We start from the raw sequence: 19,950 nt of genomic DNA, 5'->3' as shown, positions 1-19,950 counted from the left end.
GTCCCAAGGAAGATGACCCCTTTCTTGGACGGCACGAGATTTTATGCAGATAATTTTTGTGTGTTAAGAGGAGAAAGTAAAGTAAGAGAGAGAGAATAAAGTAGAGATAAAGGTGTTTCCATTTTAAGTAATGGGTCATCTTGGTTGGGACAAACCAAAAAGGAAAGTGGGTCATCTTCAATGGGACGGAGGGAGTACTTTACTTTCTCTTCACTTTACTAGTATTTATTATCATTTTCGCAGAGCAACGGTTAAAAAGAAATCAATCGTTTGAAATGGGACGGAGGGAACATTTTTTTTCTTCTCTCTTACTTTACAATTGTGCATTAATTCTGTGTCATTTTCAAATATACATATTTTTATAGTATGGAGAGAATACATATTTAATCATAAGATATAATTTTTCAAACCGAACTTTATTTTTTTTTCCTCAAAACAAGCATTATTGTAATTTTAAAAAAAATTATACGCATAGATTTTTAAAAAAAATAGAATATGATGGCAAACAAATGATAAACAATACTACTAGTACATTAGTTTAGGACGGTGTGTGAACTTTAAAGCCTCGAGAAAATTGCTTTATATTCTTTGAGGTAGTTTGACTTGTAAGATTATATAGGGTTTGATTAATGAAATTGAATCTCACAGTTTAGATACATAATAATGTGATAACTAGTTATAATTAATTTCCTATAATTAAAATAATCTCATAATTCAATACTAGATTATATTTTGATATTACTACTTTATCTAGAAAATCAAACTATCACCCTAAAAAATTTTATTCGTAGTATATGATTTGGATCCATATAATCTAATTTTTTATATCCAGATCCAACCTGAATCCATTTAATTTTGATTATGTATGATTTGTACTCTATTTTTAATGTGGATTTGATTTGGAAGTAGAGTTATACCAAGTATACTAATCAGGATCACAAAGCTTTTGATTAAGTATATTAAAGAATCTTATTAAAGAGAAAAGATAAATTTATAAATTATATACACATAATACTCTTTAATTTAGAGTACATTTTTGGGACATAACTTTATGACAAATGTGTACAAATTGTGATTAGTTTTGTACATTAGCATTTTAAGGAAAAATATCACTGATTTAGATTATGAATTAACTATGATACTCCCTCCGTTTCTAAAGAATATGCACTTTGAGTTCGGCACGAATTTTAATGTAAAATTAGTAAAATAAGTGAGGGGTAGAGAGAAAAAGTAATTAAAGTATTGTTAGTGGAGAATGAGTCTCGCCTCATTAGAGAGAGAAGACTTTCCTAAATTAAAAATGCATATTCTTGTGGGATAGGATATAAAGGAAAGTGCATATTCTTGTGGACGGAGGAAGTAATATTTTCTCCGTACGTGAAAAATATGAACTACTACTCCCTCCGTCCCTGAAATTTTGTCACCTATTTCCATTTTCGTCTGTCCCTCAAAATTTGTCACCACTTTTACCATTTTTTGTAGTGGACCATACATTCTACTAACTTATTCACATTCACATTTTATTACTCCATCGGTTCCATAGTAAATGGAGGCATTTTTTTTTGCACGGAGATTAAGAAAAATTGTTTTAGGTGAGTTAAGTAAAGGGAGAATAAAGTGGAAAATTAAATAGAGAGATGAAGAGAGAAAAAAGTAAGAGAAAGTAAAGTAGGTGTAGAAAAAATATGTTGACTTTTACTAAAAAAGGAGATGACTCTATTACTATGGAATGTACCAAAATGACAAAATGACTCTATTACTATGAAACGGAGGGAGTATTAAACTAATATATAAAAGTAGGACCCACATTCCCCTTATTTTTTCAACCCACAATCTATTACATTTCTTAAAACCCATGCCGGGTCAAATGGTGACGAATTTTGGGGACGGAAGGAGTATTTCTTTTTTAGTCCATCCTTGAAAAGTATAATTTTTTTACTTTTGGAAACTTTCTTCTCCGTAATCAAGTGTGACTCAACTCCATTAAAAAGTACTCCCTCCGTTTCTTCATAGTTGAGTCATTTTACCATTTCGAGAAGTTTCTTCATAGTTGAGTCGTTTCCTTATATGGTAACTTTTTCCCCTTACTTTACTCTCTCTTACTTTATTCTCTCTACTTTATTCACTTTATACTTTATTCTTTCTGCCTTTTTCCTTTCTCTTACTTTTTTTATCTATTTATTTAATACACCCAACATTCATTTCTAAAACTCCGTGCCGAAAAGTTCCGGCTCAACTATGAAGAAACGGAGGGAGTACTTTTTAATTACTTTTCTTTCTATCTCTTGCTTTATCAATTATTATGCATTACAATCCGTGCCGAACCCAATGTTCATATTTTTTAGATACGGAGGAAATATTAATTAACGGTTATATAATTAAGTTACGATATTTAATGTATAGTGGGAGTAGTACTCCCTCCGTTTCACTATAGTTGAGGCGGAACTTTTGGGTACGGAGTCTAAGAAAGGGATGTTGAGTGTGTTAAATAAATAGATAAAAAAGTAAGAGAAAAGAAAAGGTAGAGAGAATAAAGTATAAAGTGAATAAAGTAGAGAAAAATAAAATAAAAGAATAAAGTAAGAAAGAGAAAAAAATTATCATATATGGAAATGACTCAACTATGAAGAAACTTCCTGAATTGAAAAAATGACTCAATTATAGTGAAACGGAGGGAGTATAATTTTATCTTAATGAATTTTTAATATTTTTTAATCATTTATAGTTTAATATCTAGTGAGGAAGTGGAGGGCGTGTGCGTGTTACCGTCGCCGTCCTCGCTCCCGTCGTTGGATTCAGACAGCCGCAGCCCCAGCCGCATGTCCCGTCGCCGTCCTTCAAGAAGACGAGTCCTAAGCTAAGTTCTTGATTCTCAATTCACGTTTTTCTTAATTTCAGTTTAATTGTGTCGATGTCCAAATTATTTGATTATTGGTTGATTCAATTTGTGAATAATTCCAAAATGAATCTGCTCGAATTAAACTGTGGAGAAGATTGGCTCAAGGAAATTATCTACTTGGGCTCAGAAAGAATCTAATTATATTGGAGCCAAGATTTTGTATTCTATTTTAATAGTTACGCCCAAATGTAATTTTTTGATTTAATTACATTACGCCCAAAAGTAATTTTATTTGTTTTAATCACTTTAGGCCCAACACTTGTACTGATTTAATTCAACTCTTATTTTTTATATAGCCTGAAGTCAAAATTGGACTTTGGCTCTTTATATATTTAACTTATTTTCACATTCTCCGAATAGATTAATTAGGTCATTATAACCTCACTTTTATTTACCTTTTTTTGTGATGGTAAATACAGTGTGGTTAATTCCGATATGTCATTTGGATCTTCTCTCGATTCCCTCACATGCCATTGAATAATCAACCAAAAGTATTATCCCATAGAATTAAGTAAAGTAAATGAAATCATGGATAATTAAACTAAATTATATAAACATAAGTGCTAATACCAAATCTCTCACATTCTTATAATTTAGCTATTCATGGACAAGCAATAAAAACAATAAATTAAAGTACTAGACTAAGAATATTACTGAGAATGTGTGCCTGTGGCTGGAATGTGAATAACACAATTGACTAAGTCACAAATATCTCCATGAACTGAACAGACTTAACAGTTAACACACACGCTATCTGGATTTGGAATAGTACTGTAATTAGTAAAATAAAAAGATTTGCACAAATAATTAATCAAAACACTTCTCAATGGTCCGAAGATGAAAATCTTTCTTATTTTCTAACCATTCATAAACGTCATAGTAAAATAATAGTAAAAATAACTATGTCACTTGCACAAATAATGTGATGCGCAGCATGTGCAAAATATGAAGTCGGAAATCTAGACTAAGGGTACACAAAATTGAAATAATCACAAGATAACTACTGCCAGACTTTCCAATGTAATAATCACGAGGTAACAGCTTTTCTCTTTTAAAATGCAAGGAGATATCAATATTCAATCCACACACACACCAGTAGATAATGCAAGAAATACCAATAATCCATCATATTCTCCCAAAAACACAAAAGTATTTCCCCAAGTAACAGTAACAGTACAGGCTGATAGAGGACCCTATTCATGAACTGATATATCCAAGTCACGATGGGGATTCAGAATCCCCGAGGTCAAAGCATGTTTTGTAGTCAGTGCAGCCTGCAATAGATTCAAAGCCTGCACCAGAATGTTGTGATCATATATACAAAATTCATAGAGTTGTAGACGAACGATACAAAAGGTAAAGAGAATTTACCTCTTCTGGGCCAATCGTTAGGTTCAATTCCTCCAAATCGCATGGTGAAACCTCCTCTTTATTGCAAAATATGTCTGCCATATAGAAGGGTTCAATGGTGAGATCATCGTAAATCATGTAAGTCTTAGGCCCCCTTAGATACTTCCCTTGGCCATAGAAGAAACTTTTAGATAATTGATAATACACATAGTATTTCTCAATGTCAGAAGGCAACTTTTCTTCATCCAGATTTAGGACATAGCTTTTGGGTAGATATCCATGCGCAAGCGAAGACCGGTTAAGTCTCTTTTCGATGTCTGAATTTTTGAAGTAATTCTTGTTTCTAGCATTGTGGACACTCTTGTATAGATGGTCGATACTTTTAATAAAAGGCTTTCCTGCTAGCAATCTCTCCACCCCTCCAAGTGAGATCGGGAGAAAACTAAACAATAAATCAACTATGGCCTTATCCCCTCGCGCAAACAAAAGCTTCTTTGTTGATTTGTTAATAACCATCTTCAATATCATCTGTTTTTTGTCACTCTCTTGGGGTACACTTTCCGTATTCTTAGCTCGTAGCATAATTTTACCTAACTTTACTTCCTGCCCTGTTTTCTTGAGAATCACTTCAGACAGTGGTGTCTCTGAAATTAGAGATGCAATGTAAAGGTCTACAAACTGAAAACAACAACAACAACAACAACAACAAAAATTAATAGACTTTCAATTAATGAAGAAACATGTAAGGATGCAAAATCAATACTCACATCCTTATGCTTTAATTTCACATCCTGTTTAGCAGTGCCTTCTGGTTTTCCAAAGCCTAGGATGGTGACCATTTCAGCGACCGTTCCTGTACTGGGCATGATATGCAAATCATCGGTTACGATGAAGGTTGCATCGTCTAGAGTGAATACTTTACCAAGACGATCTGATTGGATTTGCTCTTCACCTGCCCCCAACTTCATATTCTTATAGCATTTACATACCGGCTCATCCCAGTAGACACTTAACTTCCTCAAGCTAAGACTACAAATAGAATGACAAGAGTAATACGAAGGACGATAATCACATATGTCCAGTTTCAGGCCAGCACACTCTTCATCGAAAGAAGACAATGGATCAGTCAGAGATTCTTTGACACGTCTGGAACAGAAACAGGAGCAATCAAGAGCCTTCATGCTATTGTATATATTGCCTATGCATCCTATGGTAGGCCTATTCTCTTTCACATGGTCATTCGCCAGCATTTTGACGACTCTTCCTAGTGGCATTACTAAAAAACTTAGTAATATATCCGCAAAATTTCCATCACCCTCGACAAATAGAACCCTTGTTTTGTCCTTGTCTGTCACTACTTTGATTGAGATCTCCACTCCTTCAAAATTAGACATTTTTTACCTAGTAGTACAAGAATCTCTATTAGCAAGGCAACATTTCTTGAATGTAACAAGCAACTTCTTTAAATGAAGAATCATAAGCATCTATCTAAAGTAGGCCTGTAGAATTTCACTTGTTAACATCAGAATTTGTCAATCAAGAAACAACCGTCAATATTTTAATATTCCATTTAACAATATATCCACAATATCTTGACACATTTCAGATAAAAAATACACATTATCAACATAATATTTCCCCTAATTTAAGCCTTCACAGTTATCCATTGAAATTCTACAATTTAACTAGAAAACAATTTAAATATGGACAGAATAAATGCAGTAACGGTGATTTCATATAATTATTCCTAATGCTTGAAGTTAGGTTTAGAGCTTTACACCTTGAGACTTCCTTTTTTTCTTGGAGATTGAAAAATGTGGGAAAATAAGCTGTGTAGATGAGGAGGATCGCGGCAGTCGACGGCGGGTGAGGTCTTTGCAGTTTGAGCTGGAAGTGGAGAAGCCGTGAAGAACACTGGAGAATATGATCTCTGAAATTCTATTCCATTTTGCAGTAGTGTGTGTGTGTGTTTTTTTCAAGAAGGAGAGGGAATTAAAACAGAATCTGTCAGTTTCCCTCCACCGTACTTGGATTTATCAATTATCTCAGTTATTCATTAAATAGAGATTATAAACTATAAATATTTATAGTAGATGAAATTCGTACTATATGGTATTCGTATTTGATAATTTTATCAGAAATAGTATAAGGTAATTTTCACAAAAACCATTATTTTATCTAGGGAAATATGACCTTGTAGCATTATTATTACTCCCTCAGTTTGCCGGCGAATAGAAATCCCGTTTTTTTTTTTTTTTTTTTCCATTTTAGTCCGCCCGCGAATAAAAGTATCGGTTCACTTTTACCATAAATAGTAATAGGCTCTAACATTTCAATAATTCATTTAATTCACATTTCATTTAAAACTAATACTACAAGTGAGACCCTTATTCCACTAACTTTTTTCTACCCACTTTTCTTAACATTTCTTAAAATCCGTCTATTCGCGGACGGAGGGAGTATTGATTAGACGTATTTGCTCCGGGTTGTTTTCTAATTAATTCCAATATATTATAAGAGTATAATATATAAAATAAGTAAATTTAATGGGAAAAAATTACCATTAGAGACTCTATTATTTATTAATTGGAGAATGCGTCTCACTATATTAAATCTGTGAGAATTAATGTTTTCTCTTCGTAAATAGTGAGTGATGTGAGATACAATTATAACAACTGCTACCTCCGTCCTCCAAAATTTGCTACACTTTGACCCGACACGGGTTTTAAGAAATGTAATGAAAAGTGAGTTGAAAAAGTTGGTGGATGTGAGTCCTACTTTTAAAGTATTAGTTTTATAATAAAATGTGAGTAGGAATGATTTAGTGGAATATGGGGTCCACTACCAAAAATAGTAAAAGTAAAGTGTATCAAATTTTTAGGGACGGACCGAAATAGTAAACTGTATCAAATTTTCAGGGACGGGGGTAATATAAGATAAATGTTCAAAAGAAAATTGTTATTCTATTTGTGAACAACAAAAAAAATAATGGTATACATAAATATTCTATCACGGCATTTATTTAAATATGCAACAAACAAACCAACAAAAATCAGAATTTTATAGTTGCAACTTTTTAAAAGTCAATAACTAATTAACTACACTATTTCAGCAATTAACGCAAGAAAAAAATGAAAATAGGAAGACTAATATTCCAACGGCTACTATTATGTCACACTACAACTTCAAATATTCAAGAAAGCTGATAAGCAGCTTCGACAAACGAGAGACGATAGGTTTGATAATTTTATTAAGAAAACGAGAGAAAAAACAACTTATGTGAAGGACTACATGAAATGTAATGCCAGATGGCATGTCAATCAAGTTCAAGACGATCCTAAACAGCTTTCAAGTGTCGAAAAGTTTGTCCGGAATAGATTTGCAGTCTGTTCACCTGTTGTAGTTTGGGATTTAATCGATCAAAGTCGATTAAATGTATTTCAGCCCTCCATCTCTCATCACTCTCCCTCTTCCATCTCCGCCAGCCACACTCACTGCCTGATAGGGCAAAACGCGCGCTGCGGCTGGGCCCCAACACTCCCCTGCAGTCTGGAAAAAGTGGTCGTTGCATTGCGGATGCCCTCACAAATGCAAAATAGAGGGAAAAAAGTGAAAAAATTACACTAAACCACTGAATTTCAACTGTTTCGGTTCACTCGGACAATATTCAGAGCTCTGTCTGTTGAAATTTAACGAATTTTAATATTCACTTATTCTATTTTCATAACAGCAAACAGAATAAATTGCATGATACTGACTCAGTTACAGAAATTAAACCAGATCAAATAAAGCAAACGGTGTGATCTTATATCTGTAATAGAGAGGCTTAGGATTCGAATTCCACCACCAAAACTGTAACACATTCATGCCTTTAACACATTCTTTGCCAAAAGGAGCCACAACTACCTGACTAGTTTTAGCAGTTTGTTTGCTCATCGAAAGGAAACACTAACCGATTGTTGCGACAAAAATCTAGAATTTCCCAGCAGACTGATGTAGCTTAGGGATCAAACTGGTATACCAGATCATCTGTTGTTAATTTATCCTGAGCCTCTGACGATTCATCCAGAACACGGCATCAAAGTGACACGAGTTAAGAATATAGGCGGTCGAGTTGGAGAAGGTTCTAGACGAATCATCGGTATCTATGGTTATATGGTTATTTTCTGCTCCCTTGTTACAGATAATAAAGGTCATAAACAAAACTTATAAGAGAATATCAACTAACCCATCGACTAATGATTCCTTCTGCTCCTGCAACTTGAAAACTCTTTCCTCAATGGTGTTTTCAATAATAAACTTCACAATCCTTAGAAAGAAAAAATGGGAACGAAAGATCAGAACCAACGTAAAATCTACGTGCAGACCTTAAACAACAACTCATTTAACATACCAGATTGGTTTACATTGGCATATTCGATGAATTTTGTCTTGCGCATGCCACTCCATGGCAGGATTCCACCATGGATCCATAATGGAAACCTAATGCCATCGAAATGAAAATCATTAATTAACTTGTGGCCATATATCAGTATCTATATGAATACAATTCAGGAAAGGCAAGAACTGACTGAAGCTGTGTGTTTAAGATATCAGAGGGCAATAAAGTTCCAATAGGATCGAAGAAAATGAAATTCTTACATGTGAAGCTACTGTGAGATTGAGGGCAACACCCCCTGCTTTTAAGCTCATTAAAATCACTCTTCAGCTAGGATCCTCGGTAAATTTTTTTATAGCAGTATCTCTAACTTTCATAGCCATGGATCCATCTAAAGGAGCACAAAGTTCACTCCAGACTATTCACAAAAAGGAAAATAACTATTATGTGTTTTTCCTTTAAATAAAGTAATAAACAAACAAATAAAATACCAAACACTTTACAAGTTTTAAACCAATTCACATTTTGAAGGGCATAGTGTATGAGATCCAGGAAAGGCAAGAACTGACTGAAGACAATTGCCTTGGTAGAACCATCCCTTTCAACCATAAATCGAATTTCTTCCCTCTGTAGTAAATTATACTCACAACGAAGCAGTTGCAACAGATTAATCACGAAAATATTTTACCTAAACCAAAGCTAAACATAGGCACACAAATCTATCTATCAATAAATTGATCAGAAAAAAAAAAAGAGAAAGAAAGAAAGATGGGATGCATGAGTTATTATTTTTATTGCAGAAATCAAATTATCATATTTCCTTTTTTCCATTGAAGGGTTGAGGAGAAATTACAAAATCGCACATACCAAGGCTTCAATTTTGGTACTCGTCAGAAAATCCTGAACATCCTTAAGCTGAATTGTATTATTCAAAATACTCAATGGTCTGAATCCTTTAATGGTTGTTTTTTACTTTTGCTTTTTCCCATCATTGTTGGTGGTGAATTCAACTGCTTTGCCCTTTCTGTCCATTGAAGCAGGAGAAAAATCCACAAGATACGGATGATCAAGTGCCTGCATTTTAGTAGGATTAGTTAAAGTTAATGATCAGAAAAGTGAGGTATGGACGGAGTTTGGGAGCAATAAAATGATCCATGTTGCAATGTACTTTGTTATACGTAATAAACACAGAATTTTGCTTGCAACTAGAAACCCAAGCATGTGTTGGGTTATACTGCATCAGTTTGATCATATCCCACTTTCTTTATTTGTTGTTTTAGACAGGTCTTGTCCAAATTTGGAGTTTAAATCATTATTTGTTGCCTCATAGCTAATCTATACATGAAAAAATACTTCAGTATACTAATTCTGATAAGCTGATTACAAACATTTGATTATAGAAATTCATGACATGCTAAAGTTAGATGTCCAATCCTGCTTATATTGTTTCTGAAACTTGAACAATATATAAACATTATATGAATATGTTGAACATTAAATGAACCAAAATCTTAGCATAAGGCTGATCCAACAATAACCTGTCATAGACGTGTCAGTAGAGCCAATATGTTCCTGCATGGACGTATCTGCCAATAAGACACAAATATTGTATTTGTAAAGTGCCTTCATTTGCGTTCTTGGAGGGGGTAAACTTTTTACAATTGACAGATAAACTCGAAATGATAGATGGTGAATTCAGATGGCATACTTATTAAACTCTACTTGAGTTTCATCGTAGAGTGCTGTGTAATAGTCTTCTTCATCAGCATCGAGTGAATATGTTTTCAAGGTAACCTGAATTAAAGCAGACTTACAATATATGACAATGCTGAACAATTCAACAATAAATTCTGATTGTTTAACATAAAAAACATACAATTCTATAAGGTAGTACAAGATCAGCTGCTCTGCCCTCTTTTGTCTGCCTTAACATTACACTTTTCAAGATTTTGTGCTTTAACAAAATCATAGCACCTCTACTGACCACCGTATTACCACGACGATATAGTATCGGCTTGGAAATATACTAAAATAATGAAAATATTGCTGGTCAATATGATATGTCTAAATACAAAAATGTCAGGAAAAATATATTTATCTATGCTCACTCTCGTCCACCAGCAGAAGTGTCGAGCATCTTTATGCTCACATCCTGGGCATTCTGCAGAACTGTAACACATAAAAGGTTCAGATATTTAAACAGCTAGACACAATAGATATTACACTATAGTTATAGTAACATCAGAACACAATAGGATACAAAGACATGCATTGCACTGGATCACAAAATTACTCTTAAGCAAGGAACAGAAAGGGAAAAACATAATTAATCTAGGGATATAAATAAAAATTATGGTCAAATTGCAATTAAGTATTGCAAGTCTGATCTGATATACATCCCATATTGAGACTAAACAAATATCCCAGTCCCATGTTTGCTTGTTTGGGTTTCTTGTACGTTCTCTCTCACACAGACCAGACCAGTGAGGAAGAGAAGACAGAAGAAGAAAAGTAATTGACAAAGAGATATGCCTTAAACTCAAGCTGTACCTGTGATCAAGCGTATTGCAATTGCAATCCCTGCAGCAATGATATGAGAAAGGAACTATCTGGACAAAGAGAATCTGAAAGGAATTTCAAACCTATTAGTATTGTGCAGTAAGTTTGAAGGTACCACTCTTCAACAACCATAACTTACAATGTAGTAGAGCTCGTCCACAAGGAGGTAACAATGGAACACTTTTGATGAAAGAAACAAAGTCCAATCTGTTGGCAAGGGAGAGAGAATTACAAATAGCAGAATCATACAGATACAGTGACAATAAATACCTGATTCAACAATTCATTGTTATTCATTGGATGTGATTAGTTTGAGCCCTTGTTTTACAAAATTAGCGGGTACATATGCTAAATGTATATTTCTCTTATACAAACCTAGTCAGACCGCTGGTTCACAAAATTATATTGATGAATTAATGAATCTCTTCCAACACAATGCATAAGTAATCTGTTACATGCAAAAAAGAGGGGCATAAATACCCACCGTCCGCAAACAAGCATAACGAAGGAACTTTATGACCCAACTTTGACTCTCATAATCATCAGTCTTCCAAAGAAAACAAATGCTTTATTCCAAACAAAAGTTAAGTAGCTAGATTCATACAATGGTTACATATCAGGGTTACCTCATCCAATACAATACGTTATGCAAAATATGCTTTCCCTCGGATGAAGTTTGGCCAGTCGCATCTGAAATCTCAATAGAATTGTCATTTTCCACTTCCTTGTGACCACTAATATTTATCTATGAACCTCAGCATTCGGCTTAACAATTCGAGGCCAATAGCAACATCTCAAGTGACCTTTTAACTTACGCACATGAAAGAACAACGCTGACATTCTTCTTTAGGAGTCATCACATAATTTCTATATTCCGTCTCACCAACTCCATATGTCATAATAACAAAATCATAATCCAAAAGCTGATGCTGACCAAGATTTTGTTTCTCGGCCGGGACCAAGATAGACAAAAACTTTGGTGCTTCCTTTTGAAGTGAACCGAACAATCACTCTAACCAACTGCTTGACAGCGACAACGGGACGCATAACAAGTGTACCCTTTATTTGTGGTTATTCACCTTGAAGAACTTCCTGTTGAGATACTTCTTTTGAAAAGAATGAGCACTATTTCCTGGAGAGTCTCTCCCATTCCCATCTCATCGGCAAGGATGCCACCTCAGGCAGAAGATTCCTCTTGCCCCAAAGCCCAAGCTAGCCACCCCTGTAATCTTAGCAGTGGAATTATCAAGTCATCTGAAGGATCAAAAGTTATCAGTATTTCATTCTGATTAACTGGTCGAAATCTATTTTTCTTGTTCTAATTTTTGCCACAAATTAGACTGGCCTATGTTTTTTCTTCCTACCTTCTGTTTCCAACCAGATTCCTCAGCTATGTCACCAGCAAAGTCAACTAAAATTCCTGCCATAATCTCAGTATCTGCATCCTCACTCTCTTCCTCCTCAGCTTTTTTACTACTCCGGCTTCCCCTTTTTGCATAGGACTCAGTTTTCCTCCTCTTCGGGACACCATCAGAATCACTAGTATCCAAACTCAAGATGAAAAGTGAGTGATGCCTCTAACAAATGTGGTTGGGCGTAAAGGGCTAAAGAGTGAATGTATACTAACAAAATTGAGTTTCACCTAGACGATTAATGGAATGGTAGATGTATGGAAGTAGGGAATAGCCATTCGTAAACCATATTTAGCCGAGTTTAAGTCTATCGAGCCTACACACCTATTGTTTCATAAAACATGATTGATACTCATTTAAGTCTAAGGTTTTCCTAAATCTATATCGATTTTTCACGCCTCAATATTTTTAGAAATACCACTACCTTCATGGTGAGAGACTTCCAAACAGCTCACCACAAATTAAATTTACAAAATATATATCCAATTTCACAATGCATTAACAAAACACTCCCAGAACAGCCATCAATAATCATTCCGAACAACCAACCTTGGCTGAAACATCACTCTGCGCCACTTCATCATCTTCCGAATCAGAACTTTCTGTGTAGTTGATCTTCTCTTTCCACTACATTTCTCTTCTCTTTCTCTGCAGAAATTTCACTTCTCAAAGTCGGTAAACAGCAATAAACACTACATCTCCATTAGCAGAAATTGAACCTTAAAGGCTTAAAATCAGAAACCGACAAGAAAAGGAAAATTATCTTTAGAAGAAGAAGCGCCATCTCCGTGAGAGCGGAGCTGTTGCAAGCACAAATTATCATATGCAATGAGCAAGCTAAGCTGAGGTGGAGAGGAATAAGCTACGTCGACAAGTGAGTATAATCTTCTAGTATGAGCTGGCAGAATTGTGCTGACTCAGTGAGATAGTGCAGCTATAAATAGAAGGCAAAGGGCAGTTGTTATTCATTCATGAAAAATGTGTGTTAGCTTGCGAGCTAGGGTCATCGTGAGAATCCGGTGATCCGGTGATTCTCCGTTGAGCTCGGGCTGAGGATCGTGGATCCGAAGCACTTCTATCTTAGCTTAGTTCACATTTCATTATCGTTCAATTCCTTTGTTCTTATTTGATCATCTGAATCTATCAAATCATCCGTATTACATTCTGCAATTGGTGTTATTAGTTGATTACTTGAGTTCTCTGTTTTTGTATAAATTGTGGTGTTGATCTTGTTGATTTGGCATTGATTGGTGGTGTTATGGTGTGGATTGTGGAGTTGTTGTGTCGATTACGCTGTGGATCGTGCGTAGGTCTCATTAAGCAATTGGAAAATCAAAGTAATGAACAAATCACAAAATAGGGTTTAAACGATTTAGCTGCTTGTTTGATTGTTAACTCAGAAATTTCGCGCCGGAGGCTGCTTTAAAAGGATCGTGATTCTTGACAAATTACGATTTCAGCCTTTTCAGATTTTGTATTAATATTGCAAAATCAAGTAAAATGATTAAATATATACTATCTCATTTTACCATTTAATTTTACCATTTAAAGAGTCATTTTGATCTCTTGCTATTTTTAAGAAATTGTATACTCTATGAAAAAAAATAAGTGGAATATGAGACTCATTTTTTATACTCCCTCAATGTAGTTATGTTGTATTTTTTTTTGATTGTCCCAAGGCAATTAATTTATTTCTTTTTTTGGATTCGTTACTCTCTCTTCGTTTCTCTAACTTTATTCTTTCTTTTATTTTACTTTCTCCACTTTAACCTTTAAGACATCAATTTTTTAAATCTCATGCCCAAAAGAATTCCTTCAACTATCTTGAAATGGAGGGAATATTAGTTCTATAGTAATAGTAGCAATAGATTGTGAGTGTAATAATTAGTGGAATGTGGCATCCGTAAATCATGGACAACCCAAAATAATAAAATGATTTTTTAAATGATAACATAGAAAATTGTAGAATTGTGGAAGCATATAGAACAATAAAAAGTGGAGATAAATATAATTAATGTACCAACGAAATGTAAAACATATGAGTAGTAACATAAAAAAAAGCTTGATAACAAAATATAAAGTATATATTATGTATACTTCTTCCGTCCACTAATATAAGGCCTCGTTGATTGGACACAAACTTTAAGAAATATAGTGAAAAGTAGACGGAAATAGTTAATAGAATGTGAGTTCAAATTTTATACAAATAAAGTTGGTGAATATGAGGTTAATTGTCGAAAATGAAATACTGTTATTAATGAACGGACAAAAATGATAAATAGAACAATTATTAGGGAATGGAGGGAGGAGGGAGTAAATACTGCCTCCTTAAATGTATCATATTTGACCGGGTCTTAAGAAATTGTTTGACTTTTATATAGAAAAGTGGGTAGAAAGTTAGTGGAAGATGAGACCTATTTTCATATATTGATTTTATAATAAAATGTGAGTAGAATGAGTTAGTGGAATATAGGGTCCACTTTCCAAATATAGTAAAAGTGAAACGAAATATTTATTGGCAGATAGACGAAAAAGGAAAAGTGGAACATTTAATGACGGACTGAGGGAGTAATTTTTTAAAGTATCTCATGTGGATAAGGATCGAACTCAATCTCACGAAAATTTGAAACTATGTTGGTTAAAACATACTACCTCCGTCCCTGAAAATTTGATACAGTTTACTATTTCGGTCCGTCCCTAAAAATTTGATACACTTCACTTTTACCATTTTTGGTAGTGGACCCCATATTCTACTAACTCATTCCTACTCACATTTTATTATAAAACTATTACTTTAAAAGTAGGACCCACATCCCACCAACTTTTTCAACTCACTTTCCATTACATTTTTTAAAACCCGTGTCGGGTCAAAGTGTAGCAAATTTTGGGGGACGGAGATAATAAAAATTTAACAGTTCAACATTTAGATTTGCCTATGCATATATATAGAAAACTATGAATTTGAATGAAATTTAGTATTTTATGGAACTTGAGAGGATTAATAAATTGGAGAAATTATAATCAAATCAAAATATTAATTTAATTTAATCGAATTTTTAGTTGCATGATGCAGTCCTATCTATCAAACCAAACACCCCGTTTAGATTATATATATCTTGTCGAACACATTTATCAAATTATACACCCTTGAGTATTATTACTGCGTTAAAACACGTAAACTACTAAAAACAAGAAAAAGGGAGCCACGAATTCAACTTGGTATGAGAAAGAATATATTGCAAGGATATTTTGAAGATTTGAGAAGGGATATGATTGAAAAACAAAAATGCAATACATGCAAAATTTTGAGGAGAGGCTCAAATAGCTTTATGTAGACAAGGATAAGTTTAAATCTAATAACGCAAATGTAGACAAAATCACGATTCAAACTACTAAAAAGGAGAAATGAATTTCATACCAGGGAATCCAAATTGGTTGTTTACTTGATATTCGATTAAGTAGACCATTGGTCAAAGCAGAATTCGATGTTAGAGAAGCTTTCAATATGCTTAAAGCCTGCATAGAGAATTTTGTTTCAAATCATAAATACTTATAATTATAGTCATATCACTCTATTGATGAATGAAACAAGAAGCCAAGTGAATTTACCTCTTCCAAGCCAATTTCTATCTCCACTTCCTTCAAATCAGCTAATGAAATCATCTGCTCATTGAGACTGCAAAGGATTGAGGAAATGCAGAAAGGCATCACAGTTAAATCATCCATCACCTGATATGTTCTTGATCCAATGATATAATTTCCGTGGCCTTGAGGAAAAGCAATACGAGAAAACATAGAGCCGTCTTGATAGTGATAAGGTAAGATTTCCTCATCGAGAGGTAGAATATGGTTTTTGGATATATAAACATGAGGTATCTTGGGTTTGATCAGCCTGTTTTTAGCCTCCGGAGACTTGAAATGCTTGTCATCTATGAAATTGGAGATGCTCTTGTACAAGTTGTCAATACTTTTGATAGAAGACTTGCTTGCCAGAAGCCACTCCACTCCTCCAAGTGGGATGACGAGCAAACTAAATAGGAATTCGATGAATTCTTTCGTTGCTTGAGCAAACAAGACCCTATTTGTCGATTTTTGTAACGTGACCTTCAATATCATCTTCTTGGAGCCTGGATTTTCTTCCTTTTCAATGCGAGTTAATGTAGTCTCAAACTCGGATTCTCTCATATGTCTTGTTGTACTCAGTAAGACATCTGACAACGGTGTCTCAGAAATCATCGATGCCCTGAGCAAATTCATGATCTAACAAGAAGAATATATCAACAAGTGAACACAAAGTTGTCAAATGGAAGATCAAAACTAACCTCATTGAGCCCAAAAGTCACATCCACTAACTCCGCACCTTTTGTTCCTGCGATGTTAAGAAGGCTAACTGTTTGCACAACCCCTTTTTCATCGGGCACTATCTGCAAATCATCGGTTACGATGAAAGTTGTTGTATTTATGGCAAATACTCCACTGCTACGATCAGCTTGAGATAGCTTCGGTTTATGATCATATGTTTTTATAACAATTCCACATTTGCAAAAAGCATATTGATTGGCGCTTACGCTGATGAATCTAAGTTTAGAGCATCTCATACACAATAAATACTCTGGCTGGTAATCACTAATATTAAGCTTTAGTCCTCCACAGTCCTCGTCGAATGATGAAGTTGGATTAAGCAGAATATTCTTGGTACCCTTTGTCCAAAAATGGGATCTATCAAGATTCGCAATGGTGTTGTATAGATTGTTTATGCATCCTATAACAGGTGTCTCTTTTGCTCCATAGTGTTTCTCCAAAACATTCACGATTCTTCCTAATGGCAATGTCAAAAAGCTTAACAAAATATCTACAAAATCTCCATTGCATTCGGCAAATAGCACCTCAGTTTTCTCCTTATTTATCATCACTTTCATTGAGATCTTTACTTCTTCAGCATCAGACATTTTTGAGTGACTCTACATATGCAATAATCTTTTAGATTGTAAATAGCAAAATTAAAATAATAATAATAATAAGAAGAAGAAGAAAATTACTGATTTCTTGAGAAATGATTGGTTGTATACAATTGAAGGGATTATGATCATAATCATAATTATCTTAATAAGAACAATATCGGTTATTGACTGTTAATTCTTCTAAAAACATCTATGTTAAGAGGTATCAACGATCGAGAGATGTACGCGAGAGATGTATAATGAGATAATTAGAGGATGGTAATAAAAATAGAGATACAATGACGACATCAACATCGATATAATTAAAGAATATATATTTTTATAATAAAGAGTATTAAAATTAATTTTGCTAATATTATATATTTATTTATGAAATAAAAGAGTTATTTTCTATTCTAGATTTTTAATAGTACGGAGTAATAAACAACATATCATTTCGGACCTAAGATCACTCCGTTACAACTTACAAGTACACCGTCCATACCAATTGCACCACTACGAACTTTGTTAAATGATTCATACATATATAGGGTAAAGTTCGAAAGGGTGAGGGGCCCAACAGCCCCCTGGCCCCACCCTAGCTTCGCCACTGCTTGCGAGACTTCTCGAGATGACTACTTTGTTGAGAATTTCTGTCAGTTGATCTTCAGATCGGACAAATGAGAACTCAACCGCTCCATTCCCAATTGTCTCTTTGATGAAATGTCAGTCGACCTCCACATGTTTAGTTCTGTTATGCTTGACCGGATTTTTAGAGACGCTTATGGCCGCCTTGTTGTCACATAATAACTAACACTTTTCAGTGGGTAGCCTTATTTCGGTCATCAATTTCTCAACCACAGAATTTCGGTTAGGTCACTTTTATCACTCTTAATTCAACCTCAACACTTGATGATGCCACCACCTTTAGCTTTTTGCTCCCTCATGTTACTAGATTTCCATCAACAAAGGTGAAGTATCCATAGTTGACCTTCTGTCCACTCCATTACCTGCCTAGTTGGCAAATGTGTAACCCCATGTATGGGTCAGATCTACATTGTATCTTGGTGGGCATTTGCCCCTCCTCAAAAATGATATCAATCCTATTATTTTTCAAATTTGCAAATTTAATTTGTTTATAATTTTCTCTTAAATGGCTCCTTCTCATTACTTCAAAATTTCTTTCTAATATATTTTTGCCCTCATCAATTCCTAGCTCTACCCCCTCCATGCCCCGCAGTTCCTTTAAGATATCCGACAATCCTCAGCACAACTTCCAAGTGGTCCACTACTACTTTTACTGTGTAGACGATATCAGGCCGCGTATGGGCTAAGTAGATGAGCTTTTTGTTACAGACGTGCTCCGTAACGAGGCCGGCTAACTAACTTCTCAGAGAGATACTACACAATATCAGGCCGAGTATGGGCTAAGTAGATGAGCTTTCTGTTACAGACGTGCTCCGTAACGAGGCCGGTTAACTAACTTCTCAGAGCGATACTACACAATATCAGGCCGAGTATGGCCTAAGTAGATGAGCTTTCTGTTACACACGTGCTCCGTAACGAGGCCGGTTAACTAACTTCTAAGAGGGATAAGGTGATCGAACCTTCGACGTTCTCGAAAGATAGACCACGAATTGCTGATTTTCGGACGTTCTCCGACGAACAACAACTATGAAACGAAAGATAATATTCTTGTTGCTCAAGACAAGTTTAGGAAAAGTATTTCATTGATTAATTGATTTCCCCATACAATACAATGATATAATCTCTCCTATTTATAATAATAACATACTACTAACCTAACTCATTTAATAAGAAACAAATATCTAAATATAACTGGAAAAGATATGGTGAATAAATAGGAAACTAAATAATTGGAATATCCTATGATATAGGATCGTATCACTTTCCTACTAGGCGCTGATATCTTCACCTATCTGCTTTCCTAACCATGCCCCATTAGTTCAAATGCGTCCGAGCGTTGCCTTCCTTCTAGTGCGTAAATATGGGATATATCTTCAACTTGCTCGGGAATGAACTCCTTTTCTTCTTCGTCCTCTTCTTCCACCTTCATATGAGCCTAAAATTTCCTCTTGCACACGTGATTCGGAACCCGTACCGCTCGTCGCAGTACCAGCAAAGCCCTCGTTTGGGTCGATTGGCCTTCTCTGTTGAACACGTTGTTTGCTCGATAATATGCAAACGATGGTCGTCTGACATCAACAAGTAGTCGAAGTTATATTGGATACAAGGATATTTTAATTATTTCATTGACATATAGTATATTTATTATATTTTGTGATCCTTGTTATGATATTACAACTTTTTTTATATGTTTTATTTCATTATTATATAAATGAATATATTTATATTCAAACTTATTTTTACTATATGCTGCCACAATTCTAT

General features: G+C 34.5%; 2 protein-coding genes and 1 pseudogene across 2 annotated transcripts; all 3 read right to left on the bottom strand.

The window, feature by feature from the left end:
- Positions 1-4,092: 4,092 nt before the first annotated feature.
- LOC125195630 lies at positions 4,093-5,643 on the bottom strand. The gene is made up of 3 exons (XM_048093761.1): positions 5,017-5,643; positions 4,271-4,927; positions 4,093-4,191 (listed from the first exon to the last, which is right to left on the bottom strand). Exons 1-3 carry the CDS (start codon positions 5,641-5,643, stop codon positions 4,093-4,095), a joined length of 1,383 nt encoding a protein of 460 aa, XP_047949718.1.
- A 1,803-nt stretch (positions 5,644-7,446) lies between these two features.
- Positions 7,447-12,342, bottom strand: LOC125195629 (annotated as a pseudogene).
- An 89-nt stretch (positions 12,343-12,431) lies between these two features.
- Positions 12,432-17,547, bottom strand: LOC125195628. Its single transcript, XM_048093760.1, has 7 exons — positions 16,921-17,547; positions 16,208-16,858; positions 16,017-16,114; positions 13,318-13,398; positions 13,148-13,246; positions 12,551-12,725; positions 12,432-12,440 (listed from the first exon to the last, which is right to left on the bottom strand). The coding sequence occupies exons 1-7, from the start codon at positions 17,545-17,547 to the stop codon at positions 12,432-12,434; spliced, it is 1,740 nt and encodes a 579-aa protein (XP_047949717.1).
- Between the last annotated feature and the right edge of the window lie 2,403 nt (positions 17,548-19,950).

The sequence above is a fragment of the Salvia hispanica genome, chromosome 6 (assembly GCF_023119035.1).
Source record: "Salvia hispanica cultivar TCC Black 2014 chromosome 6, UniMelb_Shisp_WGS_1.0, whole genome shotgun sequence".
Taxonomy (NCBI): Eukaryota; Viridiplantae; Streptophyta; class Magnoliopsida; order Lamiales; family Lamiaceae; genus Salvia; species Salvia hispanica.
The sequence above is the reverse complement of the archived record's forward strand: the minus strand, read 5'-3'. Positions and strand labels throughout refer to the sequence as shown.